General features: G+C 33.3%; 1 protein-coding gene across 3 annotated transcripts in view; it reads left to right on the plus strand.

Annotated features, from left to right (window-relative positions):
* Positions 1-13,078, plus strand: part of LOC132752142 (uncharacterized) — a 36,720-nt gene that overhangs the window by 13,194 nt on the left and 10,448 nt on the right. Inside the window, exon 1 of one of the 3 annotated variants that reach the window (XM_060742428.1) lies at positions 6,286-6,431. The exons of 1 other annotated variant lie outside the window; for it this stretch is intronic. In XM_060742428.1, the coding sequence (XP_060598411.1) occupies positions 6,347-6,431 (85 nt within the window). In that variant the 5' untranslated portion in view covers positions 6,286-6,346. Of the gene's footprint in view, positions 1-6,285; positions 6,432-12,492; positions 12,920-13,078 lie in introns of those variants that run through there. One more of the 3 variants, XM_060742430.1, reaches the window with a different exon arrangement.

Genomic DNA, 13,078 nt, shown 5'->3' on the forward strand with positions numbered 1-13,078 from the left:
TCATACAACCCTGTTGTACAACAGCGGACACTTAGTTATAAAATATATCTACTTCTTATTGACAGCTGTAGTTCTTTTAACAGTTATCAATGTCCTGTAATTTAAACACCAAAGTGAGTTGTTTTGTGTTGTTGTTTTTGTTGTTGTTGTTTTTTGTGGGGTTTTCTTTGCTTGCTTTTTCTTCTTTTTTTTTTAAATTTCATGAATGTATAATTGTTGCAGATATGACTTAGTTTAATATGTGTCATTATTTTCATTTCTTTAAGATAGCAAATATTTTACTAATTAACTAACCATGATTAATTAATCAAATAAAAAATCAGCTCGAATTAATGTCATAAAGCCTATATATACCAGAAACAATGATAAATGTATGTATAGTCTAAACTAAAAAAATGAATGAACTTATGGTGTGGGTCATTTAAATAATTGTAATAATCCCAATGCACCATATATATCCCACATTCCTTCCATTCCTGACATCAGTGTAGAAAGTATACTAATTAATGTTTATGATAAAACGTCTGCTAATGAATCGTTTGAAGACTATCTTACTCTGTAATTCCAGCTTAATATAAGCATGTATATCTGTAAAGAATTACACAATATTAGAAATATTCGAACAATCGGGAACTATTTTTCCCTTCCCGAGAAGGCTTGAAAATTAATGCGCCTGTCATTTGACAATCTTTACGCAGTGATCTCCCTTTAATTTTTTCGGCGTTAAGCTTATCAGGGTCTGAAATTTCGCTACCATTATTTGTTTAGTCTGACGACCCAAACAAATAAAAACAAGTTAAGTTTTCTGAGTAATTTTGGGATTTGAACATGCCACAACTTGGAGGTCCCCAGAGTTTTTTTAACACCATTTTTACCCCCCCCCCCCTCCGCCCTGTTTGTTTACATTTAGCCCTAACTGTTCATTAAACACATTATCAGCGGATAATTAGGAAATTTGTCACCTATCATCGTGGGAGGTATGTACAACAATAATTAATAGATAGAACATGTCTTATCCTGTAAATCTATAATCAAGTTGCACGAATTCAAGAAATAGTAGCATTCACACATTAAAATTTGCTTGCACATTTTTTAATTGTTGATGTACTTCAAAATCATACCGTCTGTTGAGGCCTTAAGTATAGGTCTCGTTATATTTCACTCTTACATTATCAGATATTAAATACGTGTTTTTTATTAAAATTAAACAGAAAATAATTATATACATTGTTTCACTCATGACCCTACAGACAGTGAAGCTTTCACACTTTAAGATATCACATTTGAATTCAGCTGTACTGTATCTCCTAATCCCCTTAGTGGCAAAACATATAGATTATGTTTACAAACATATGAACTTTTCTAAGTTCCAAGCAGAGAAATTTGACTCTGAAAGTCCAAGGGAGAAACAGAGCTTAGTGTTGTTGTCTGCCTCTGTTGCAATGTTAATGTTGGTAAAATATAGGTGTAGTGCACGGTATGTTTTTGTACTACTTGTGTCTTCATGTCAGCAGATTCCATGATACTTGTGGAGATTTCTATAATAATTGTCCCATATACTATACAAAAGACCTGAGGTTTCCTAAATTTAATTTGAATTTTCTAATGATCTTGTAGGAATCTCCCTGTATTGTGAAGCTGAAAAAAATCATTTTAAATATTTGGGAACAAAGTTTAGCTAAAGATTCTTTTCTTTATACTACTATGAACTAGTTAGTACAATATTTTGTTTTTAGCTCACCTGACCACGAAGTGGTCAAGGTGAGTTATAGTGATGGCGCTATGTCCGGCGTCCGTCGTTGTGCGTCTTGCGTCGTCAACAATTGGGTTGTTAACACTCTAGCAGTCAAAGTTTTGTTGCATCATAATCAAACTTTGTCAGAATGTTTGTCTCAATGAAATACAGGCCAAGTTCGAACATGGGTCATCTCGGGTCAAAAACTAGGTCACAGGAGCTAAAAATAGAAAAAGTTTGTTAACACTCTAGTGGCTGCAGTTTTGATTCAAATATTCTGGAAATTTGTCAGGAAGGTTGTTTTGATGATATCTAAGTCAAGTTTGAACATGGGTCATCTCGGGTTAAAAACTAGGTCACAGGAGCTAAAAATAGAAAAAGCTAGTTAACACTCTGGAGGCTGCAGTTTTGATTCAAATATTTTGAAAATTTGTCAGGAAAGTTGTTTTGATGATATCTAGGTTAAGTTCGGATATGAGTCGTCTCCGGTCAAAAACTAGGTCACATGAGCTGAAAATAGTAAAAGCTTGTTAACACTCTAGTGGCTGCATTTTGTATCCAAACATCTTGGAAGTTGATCAGGAAGGTTGTTTTGATGATTTCTAGGTCAAGTTTGAATATGGGTCATCTCCGGTCAAAAACTAGGTCACAGAGTTAAAAATAGAAAAAATCAGTTTTGATCCAAGTATTTTGGAAATTGGTTAGAAAAATTGTTTTGATGATTACTAGATAAAGTTCGAATATGGGTCGTCTCTGGTCAAAAACTAAGTCACAGGAGCTAAAAATAGTAAAATATTGTTTGCACTCTAGTGGCTGCAGTTTTGATCCAAATATTCTGGAAATTTGTTACGAAGGTTGTTTAAATGATTTCTAGATCAAGTTCGAATGTCGGCTGTGGTCAAAAAAGGTCACAGGAGCTAAAAATAACACTGTAGTGGCTACAGTTTTGATCTTGTTTTTGATGATTTCTAAATAAGTTCGAATAAGGGTCACCTGAGGTCAAAAACTAGGTCACACTGCCCAAATATGGAAAAATCTTGTTAATACTTTAATGGTAACATTTTTGACTCAATTGTCATCAAACTTGGTCAGGATGCTTATCTAGGTAATTGCTTGGAGACGTTCGATCATGTGTCATCTCTGATGTAAAACTAGGTCACAGGAGCTAGAAATAGAAAAATCTTGTGAACTCTCTAGTGGTTACCTTTGTTATACAAATATCCTGGCAATTGGTCTACAAGTTTGTTTTGATGATTTTTAGGCCAAGTTTGAATATGGGTCACCTAGGGTCAAAAACTAGGTCACACTGCCTAAAAATAGATAAACCTTGTTACACTCTAGAGGTCACATTTTTACTCAGTTGTCAAACTTGGTCAGGATGCTTGTCTAAGACATTGCTCGGATGAGGTCGATGGGTCAGGGGAGCGATCTATGGCCATCTTGGTCCTCTTCTTTAACTAATATACTGTATAGTATTGTCCACGAGTATAATTTACTTAATTTTTTGATGTCCTATCATATTTCTATCTAATTTTCATAATGTTGCAGCTTCCGAATTCCATTTTGTTAATGCTTATGTTTGTATACTGTTTTATGACTTGCTTTATAACTTGTACAAATAATGTTCTATAATTATATTTATTGTCATTTATTGATATTTGCACATTACAATTGCTTTTAATATTGTATTTTCGCTGGATGTTTACTCTGTAAATAATATTGATATTCTAAATATGAATGCTATAAGGAAATAATACTCCTACTGTGAGCGATATGGATTTTATTTCTGCGTATTCCATTGGTTAGCATAGTATTTTTTATAAAATAGATAACTATTCTTATTTTCTTTTTTTTCATCTATGCCAGCCAACGAAAACTGGAATAAAATCCATATCATGCGTTTATTGATATAGCTATGCCAAACCTTTTGCTGATGTGCATATTAATTTCACATTTGTTTAAATATGTTGTGTCTGTTACCCATGCTTCAATTAAACAGATGAAGAAACACTGCTTTTCAGTAAATAATCATTTAACAAGAAACTTCTTGTGAATTTAGAAGTTAAGATATGTTGTAGTCTACCAGTGAGTAAGGACATTGCAATATCCTACATGTCTAAAACATTACTATTTTAAATTCAGAAACATAACATATTTACTCCAAAACAGAAAATATTCTCAATATATATGCCTAATCCCTAAATATTTATACTGGTCTGTGCATTGATTATTATTGTTACATTAAAATAGATATGGTATGATATATTTTTTTATAAAGACTTGTGTTTGAAGTTAAGAAACTAATCAGGCGTGCATTGTTATTGTACTAATCTACTAACATGATATAAACTTCAATGAATGAAAAACATTTTGTCAATAAGTGTAAATATTTTGGAAATTAACAGAATGCAAGATGCTTTTAAAACATGTTCTTTAACTTTTAATATATATCCTCTTCAAATTGCAAGACCATCTTTGCATTGTGTTGATATATTCAATTTATGCTTAAGTGTAAATTATACTGTCTGCAATTATTAACAAATCTGTTAAGAAATGTAAATTATATAAAAATTTATGATTTGATAAAGTAATGTTTATAAAATTTCTGATAATGAAGCCGAATATTTTGTAACTGAGCATTTATACTTTCGTATAGAAACTTTTTTCTTAAATAATAGATGGGAAGACAATAATAGATACACTTTTTGCATAAGATATGATTATAATGTTTAGAAATGTTTTTTTATAGTTCGTCACTAACATCTTAGAAACTTAAATTACTTTTAAGATTCTATAAAAGTCTGTTATATATTTGTCATAACATATTTTTATTCATGTTCTGAATGAAAGGAAATAAATGTTTTAAAGATAATTCTGAGTTTTAGTTTAGTTCAAAGAAAATGAATTGATAAAATAAAGTGGACATGTATTACAACAAGGGCCGGTTGAACCGGGTGATGCTCCCCGAATAGGTTATGGATACAGAGAAGTATACCTCTTGTAGAGTCAGAGTTATGTCACAGACAGAGTTCAAAGTGTAAAAACAACCCAAGTGTTGCGCGCGACACGTTGTCTCAATATAGTGATCATTTCTGTGAAATAGTTGTAAAATCCGACTTCAAATAACAATGTTAGGGGCTGGACACGATTTTGCTGCAATGTCATGCTGTGACCTTGACCTTCAAGGTAGCGACCCAAATGTTGCGCGCGACACGTCGTCTCAATATGGTGACCATTTCTGTGAAAAAGTTGTAAAATCCGACTTCAAATAACGAAGTTATGGGCCGGACACTATTTCGCTGCAAGGTCATGCCGTGACTTTGACCTTCAAGTAGCGACCCAAATGTTGCGCACGACACGACGTCTCAATATGGTGATCACATCCGTGAAATAGTTGTAAAATCCGACTTCAAATAACAATGTTAGGGGCTGGACACGCTTTTGCTGCAAAGTCATGCTGTGACCTTGACCTTCAAGGAAGCGACCCAAATGTTGCGCGCGACACGTCGTCTCTATATGGTGATCATTTCTGTGAAATAGTTGTAAAATCCGACTTCAAATAACGAAGTTATGGGCCTGACACTATTTTGCTGCAAGGTCATGCCGTGACCTTGACCTTCAAGTAGCGACCCAAATGTTGCGCACGATACGACGTCTCAATATGGTGATCACATCCGTGAAATAGTTGTAAAATCCGACTTCAAATAACAATGTTAGGGGCTGGACACGATTTTGCTGCAAGGTCATGCTGTGACCTTGACCTTCAAGGTAGCGACCCAAATGTTGCGCGCGACACGTCGTCTCTATATGGTGATCATTTCTGTGAAATAGTTGTAAAATCCGACTTCAAATAACGAAGTTATGGGCCGGACACTATTTTGCTGCAAGGTCATGCCGTGACCTTGACCTTCAAGTAGCGACCCAAATGTTGCGCACGACACGACGTCTCAATATGGTGATCATATCCGTGAAATAGTTGTAAAATCCGACTTCAAATAACGAAGTTATGGGCCGGACACGAATTCGGGACGTACATACGTGCGACGGAGTGACACCCCGATTACTGCTCCCCCGAAATTTTTCGGGGAGCATAATGAACCGGTCCTTAACCTTAGCTTTTATGATATTCCAAACAACAACTTTGAGTGACGGGCGATACAGCAACACATGAAGTGTTGTGTTAGGCAGGTTTAACACCGTAGTCGTGTGTCACGGCATTATAACTACGTGAAACTAGGGGATTATGTATGGTAAATCATCAGCATTAATAGTCTTGTGATATGGTCTCGTGGTGTATACCTGTAATCACGTACTAAGTATTGGTGTATTAATTTTAGTATTATGATTACCATACCTTCCGAGCCCTCGTTATCCAGAAATAGACGCGCACGGGCAATCCTGACATTCATACTTTTATTGCAGTCAAACCTTATAGCAACCTTATGAGGAAAACCCGGTTGGGATTGTTTTGGACTCGCTGGGGTCAAGGTCACTGTTACATTTTTTCGTTGTGTTGTTTTACAAAAAAAAGAATTTTGTTTGCGCTGCACGAGCATATCGTCTATATCAATCAACAAATCGAACTTCAAACATTAGATTCATTGAAACGTAATGGTTAATATGCATATTTTACTCACGGAAGTATTTTGTGAACGTTGTACTTTCATACCTTATTGCGCAGTAGCAGAAATAAGAGGTATGCAATCTTTTATACTATATGAAGAAATACATAATTTGTTTTAATTTTAAGGAATGTAACAGTTTACTAAAATTTGTGTGATTCCTTATATTTCTGAGGCAAAAACTTAATATTTATATGTTTGTTTTACTTGTAAATGTATTAATGAATTGTAAACTGTTAATCCCGGAAGCAAGTAAAATTTATAAGCTCACATTTGTTGGCGGATATAAATAAAATTATATTATATAAAACATAATAAAAAAAATTATGTAGCTTTCCTCTCATATGACAGCCAAACAGAAAGTTCAAAGATATTGATTTTATCATATATTTTAAATCAATAAATATTGTAATTTTGGTTTCCTAGCAGTTGCCAGTGTAGCATTTAATGTTGACCCTGTTGAAAATTGACCCCATGGATCATTTTTCAAGGTTGTGAACTAAACCTGGGTCTTCACCTGTGATATTGATAATAAATAGTATGTCCAGTTAATGTAGTCAAAATATTGGTTAACCTAGAAAAAGTGCAAAGTTTTATTTTCACAATGTATATTACAACTAAAATACCAAAAGTTGTCATCATATGACCTTGACAAAATTGGTAAACTGACTTATTCTAAGCATTGTTGAAATAGATTTTCTTTTTGGTTTTTAACCAGTTAAAACAAGAATTCTTATTTGTATGCAAGCAATTCTTTTAAAATTGCTTATTCTACAAATTATACATATAGAAGTGTGTTTCGAAAATTTGCTTAAGAAGAAATTATTTTCAAGCAAGAATAATATTTTCCACTTTGATAAATACTGCTAAGTTTATGTTCAAGGAAACAATATAAAAAAAACTTGTTAATGATATGAGAGAAAATAAACTTCCTATCCACCAACAGCAATGTCAATGTGTTATTGTAAAATATGCACTATTTAAATAGATATACGAGAAGAATAACTGTATTAGTAAGTATATGTTTTCTAGAACTTAAATCTACATCATGTATATTCCGATTTCGGTTCTGTCCGTGGAGTATATATAACTAATGTTTTGAAAGTCACACCAGTTTACATCCGTAATATCACAGTCGGTTAAGTGATGGACAAAATTAATGTATGTCAGGTCTGTGGTTCGATCCCTACTGCTGCAATGTTAAGACCTACTCTTTCTTTATTTCTGCAGTATATTTTGATGAAAATGGCCAAGTGCTTGTAAATATTAAACAACTTAGAAACACGAATTGTCACTTTTTTATTGTATTTTACGGCATTGAAATGACATTTATTGACTTTAATCCGATTGAATTTTAAATATTAATTCTTCAACCATGTTATTTAAAAATAGTATATAGTTCATCAAAATAAATGCAAAAGATATTTAAAAAAACGAACAACATAAAAAACAATCATAGCTTCAATAATGTTGAAAAATCATGGACCTTAATGAGCTTACAATAAGAAGGCCATTTCGAACTATAAAACAGTATTATATAATAATATATATCCTATTGCGATATAACGCTCACTATAACTATTTCATAAACATTCATTAAACTCACATGTCTTAAGCTTCTTATCGAAATTTTATCAAATATCAATATATTGTGTGCATTGACCGTATAATCAAGCAATATTCAAAGTTATGTATGATGATGGTTTACAAATTAAATATGTTTTAAGTAGCATGCATGAAGTATCAACATGTCACATCGCGCATACGTTTAAATGTTCAGTATGTTTATAATAAATAGAATATTGTCTACGGTGGCACAAAGGTGACATGTGTGTGTGTTTTATTTATCGCGTGCGCACGAGATACTATGTCGTGGTCATGAGTTACTAAGTCGTGAGTCGTGGCCACGAGATAGTTAAGTCGTGGGAACGAGATTTTCTATTGTTCTATTTTAAGTGCTTCACATGATCTATGTAAGTAGTAAAAAATATGTTTTTAGACTTTTTGACCTAAGTGGAGCTCCTTTCCGTACATGCTATTTTCAGTCGGATATATTACACCTTCTGTAACTACACCTGTATCTTGTATTGCCTACCCGAGCTATGCATGACTTAGCAATTAACTTTTTCAAATATGTGAGGCATATCATTACGAAAATAATTCAGATTGTGATCTTCAAAACACGCAGGTCACGAGATGTTTTAAAGTGTTTAAATTGAAATTAGATTTTTACATTGTCAGTTAAGCAGTTTTACTTAGGTATATATGAATAAAATGTTTTCTACAGTCATCGTGCACCAGACTCCCGTAACACTTGACTAGCTTCTAGCTCACTTGACATAAACATTCTGGAAAACATGACATGAAGTAAATACATGTATTTAATTTAAGATTATCAGATTGCTTATTCAGACATGGATTCCACGTAATATAAAAAGGAATACGCTTACGCAGATTAATCACATAAACCGTAATAAAATGATTAAGACTGCAGGTAAAACGAATATTTAAAAAAAAAATATGCTTCCTTATCAAAAATAGATGCAGTTTCGATACGAAATGACGTTGCTTGAACTTTTACCGAATATTTACTCGTGTATTTTCTTTCACGAGGAGACACATCTTAAGTTTTAACATTTTAATATTTCAAAAATTTAAACGTAAAATTCAATAGTAGGCTCAATATCATAATTCTTATGATTCTGTTTCCATGTTTCCTAAGATACGATATGCAAATTAACATGTTAAAGATCGGCCGAGAATCTTTTTTTTTAAAGATACTTCTTGCTACTTTTATTTTACAAAGGTTAACCAGCTTGCCACGGACGCCCCAGTTTGTCAATAATGCCATGCAATTTATTAATAATATCCTGTATTAAAGATCGAAGACGCCATCATGAACAAAATATTATCTGAATCATACTCAACATTTTCGCTTAGTTCATTTTTACTCTCCTGTACATGTTTATATCGTTTTGATGTGATGAATGTCATTTTTGAGAAAAACGGAATTAAATTAGCATAACAAAATCCTTACGCTTCAATTGACCTACGCATTTATATATGCTTCATTGATATCCAAATGTAAAGTAATTATAATATTCGATCATATCACATAAACACATCAATAATCATATAGATCTAATATCATAAACCAACGTTTTTATTTGTTGTCATGCACATGAGTTTCAGGGGTCGAAAGCGTGCAAACTTGCCATTCATAACTCAGTAGATATGTTACATTGAAAAGAATTAAGAAAATCTTTAAAGCAGTGTAAAGTGTTGTAAAATGTTAAATGGGATCGAGGAAGCACAATTCTCAAATATTCGAGAAATGTAACTAAAAAGTTCGATTCCGAAACTCATTTTGATTGTCAAACAATTTAGACGTTTATACGTCTCAGAAAAAAATCCTTTATATTATTCTACTCATTTTAGAATGGCCAATGAGAATCTTGGATTTAAGTTTGCATGTAATGTATGGAAATCCAACTTATATTCAGTTCATCTGTGTAATTTGTAAATGAAGTCAAACCGTTCTCAGGCGGACTTCATCCGAAAATAGACCTGCCCCTGTCTATTACATTAAATGTTATCAGAATTAAAAATGAAAATAAAAGGTAAATAGTTGTTATAATATTCCTGTCATAAAACAATCTGGACACAACTTTTAAAGAATATAATAAATGAGTGCACTTATAAATGAATAAAATATTAAATCTTAAAATAAAATAAGAAAAATCACGGATTTATATTACAAATATAAATCCGTGGAAAAATGGAAAGCATATCAAAGTTAAGACACGTTTAAAATTCCTTTAATCGAGTCATTTTTCAAAGTAATTATAATCTAAACAGTTCTTTTGACCTTCTGACATTAATTAATTTCACAATATGCCAAAAATGGACGCTTCAAGTTCATTTCTATGAAAGTACAACAGTTTCAAAAGTATCCGATCATACTTATTACGATTTTAAATCACAAAACAAAATCCATAACATCTGAAACGCTCTAGAAAAGCATAGTTCATAAAACTATATATAGAAAAATATAACAAAAATATATCCGTTTAAAACGTATTTGTGATTCAAATAACATCCATTTGATATACGCATTGCTTTGGAAACCGCATCTACTACCCACTGTTAATAGCAAAGTCCCTGGTAACAATCCCGCCCGCGGGATCAATCAGATTGTTAGAGTTAGACTTTATCCTACCTTCTATTCAACCGGAGAAAAGTCAAAACTGATTTCCCCTCGAAAACCTCCGACGCCAGGGCTTAGTTACAAAGAACTCTAAAGTAATTTGTATCGATATAATCCAAAAACTTGCTTATAGTGGCATGTATATACAGTGTACAAGTACATGTGGTTTTAGTGGATTGGTCTACAACGGGCACAACATTTCCAATAAGTATTTCAAATATCGATAGAAACAATATAACTTTTTTTTATTTGAATATTCTTACAAATATTTCTTGAAAAAGAAGCGCTTATAAAGTTTTAAGTGATAAAGTATAGCAAATTATATGATGAACAATCATTTTTTTTTTGTTCTAGAACACTTTATTATCTGCTATATATAAATAACATTATTATATGATATAAATATAGCTGCAATCTCATTGGAACAGAACTTTCACATGCCTTCATTACAGACCTATTCACTTTAATATTTACATACATACATACATACATACCCTCAATGAACATGTATATATATGGTAGTGCTGTAAGGTTGCTGATTTCTGCCATTTCGTGTATCTGCGTGTTTTTGCCCCTCAAAAGTCGAAGGCGAGTGTGTGTCATTTAGTCACTTTAGATTTTGGAGGATAGTGCACGCAAGATACAGATAAAGAAAGATGCCCCAATTCCAGAAGCTTCTCCTGCTTCCTAAGCGTGCAAAGTGTTAAAGCACTCATACACGGGACCTCGATTTAAAGTCTCATCCGAAAGACTGATTAGTAATTATAGTTAGCCAGCCTGGAAACCGAACCCACAATGTCGAGATTACAAGTCTCGCGCTCTAACCCACGGTGCATATCCATATCGGTACCCTCTTTGCGAAATCTGCTCAAACGGAACCCTCTTTGCACATGCACAGGTCATTCTCTGCTAAAAACAAACCAGCGATGGATAACAATCCAGTAAAAATTCATTGTAATAAGGAAAGGAGGTATGACACGTAGAAAACATGTATACCACTGAACACTAGAATGTTTTATTTATGTGCTGATTTGTCATGTGCTCGTTTTTCATGTACTGCAACAATATGCTACAAAAAATCGACATGTCTTGCCTTGCCCATCACCTCGACATACTTTTCGGGCTGCAATGTATATATGTGCTATATATGTCGTGTCGTCTCAAAATGCAGGTGGCGAATACAAGATAATTGGACAATTCAAACCTGACAACATAGTATTGCCGTCTTCATTTTTGATTGTACATATAAACACATTGGTTAATAGCCAAAAAAGAACTTGCTTCAAATTTACCCTGTATTTCCACCTGTCATCATGCTCCATCGCGGATTTGAACAAAATGCGTACGTGACTATAAACATTTTCATATCTATTACATACTCGTATATACTTAAACGTTTCGATACACTTACGGACTGTGGTATACTTTCAAGTATACATAACATTGACTAATCTCCTGTTTAGATTAAAATTATAAAAAAATCCACTATCAAAATTATAGTTACTATAATTTTGATAGTGGATATTTTTTTATAATTTTAATAGTGGATTTTTTTTTATAATTTTATCGGTGGTTTTGTATTTGGTATCTTATAGTAAGCCTTAGGGTGTTGAATTATTTCTTTTCAGGGTTGTAGTAGGGGTCCAGGGGCAGATAGGGGCGGCGTGTCCAAAGACCGATACTGCCACCTGTGAACCAGACTGAAGTTGTGTAAATAATTTATATTGGAAATATTCATTTATGGCAACTTTTTTATGGCAATTATTACTGTTTATAGCCTTGTTTATAGGTATAATTGTTTGTGTAGGGTAAGGCGCAGGCATTTTATATTCCGGGTCATCAGACCTCTCCACAGTGTCCAGGATGATTGCTCATTAGAACCAGTCTACAAACATTCTTATGCCCATGCTTCAAAATACCACTTTATTAAAACGAAAAATTAACATCGCGATGGAAAATCGGTAAAAGGTGAATTCGGAAAAAAACCTTTTGGCGCTTTGTCGTGTTGTCGCTAGCGACAGGACGACAAGGCGAAAGTCCGACAACGCGCCGTTTTGCGCTTCGTCGTGTTGTCGCTAGCGCAAAAGCGTAACAAATCAGCCATCATACATATCAGCCATATTTTACCTTGAGTTAGCTGGATTGGAGCACGTTTGTTTTGGCTAACAGGTGTGAAAAGGTGGTCACGTGAATGTATATGTGTAATCTTTCAAAATATGAGATAACGGCGTTCATTTCATCACGGACCTTAATTGTCAATTTCATGTCTGGAGTTGTTTTTTTTGCTTGTCCATATACGGAGGTGCAGATTTAAACATTGTTAATGCGCAGTTTTACTAAGCACGGAAATAAAAGGTATGCAATCTTTTATAAAAGGCTTCATTATTTTATCATAGTGGTGGTAATGGCGGCGCCCGTAATTTTTGTTAAGGTTAATCTTGTTGTTATTTTTTGTTGTTGTTGTTTTTGTTCTGTGTGTGTTTTTTTTTTTTTTTTTTTTTTTTTTGGGGGGGG

Source organism: Ruditapes philippinarum, unplaced genomic scaffold (genome assembly GCF_026571515.1).
Source record: "Ruditapes philippinarum isolate M1 unplaced genomic scaffold, ASM2657151v2 ctg4799_1_1_1_1, whole genome shotgun sequence".
NCBI classification, from domain to species: Eukaryota; Metazoa; Mollusca; class Bivalvia; order Venerida; family Veneridae; genus Ruditapes; species Ruditapes philippinarum.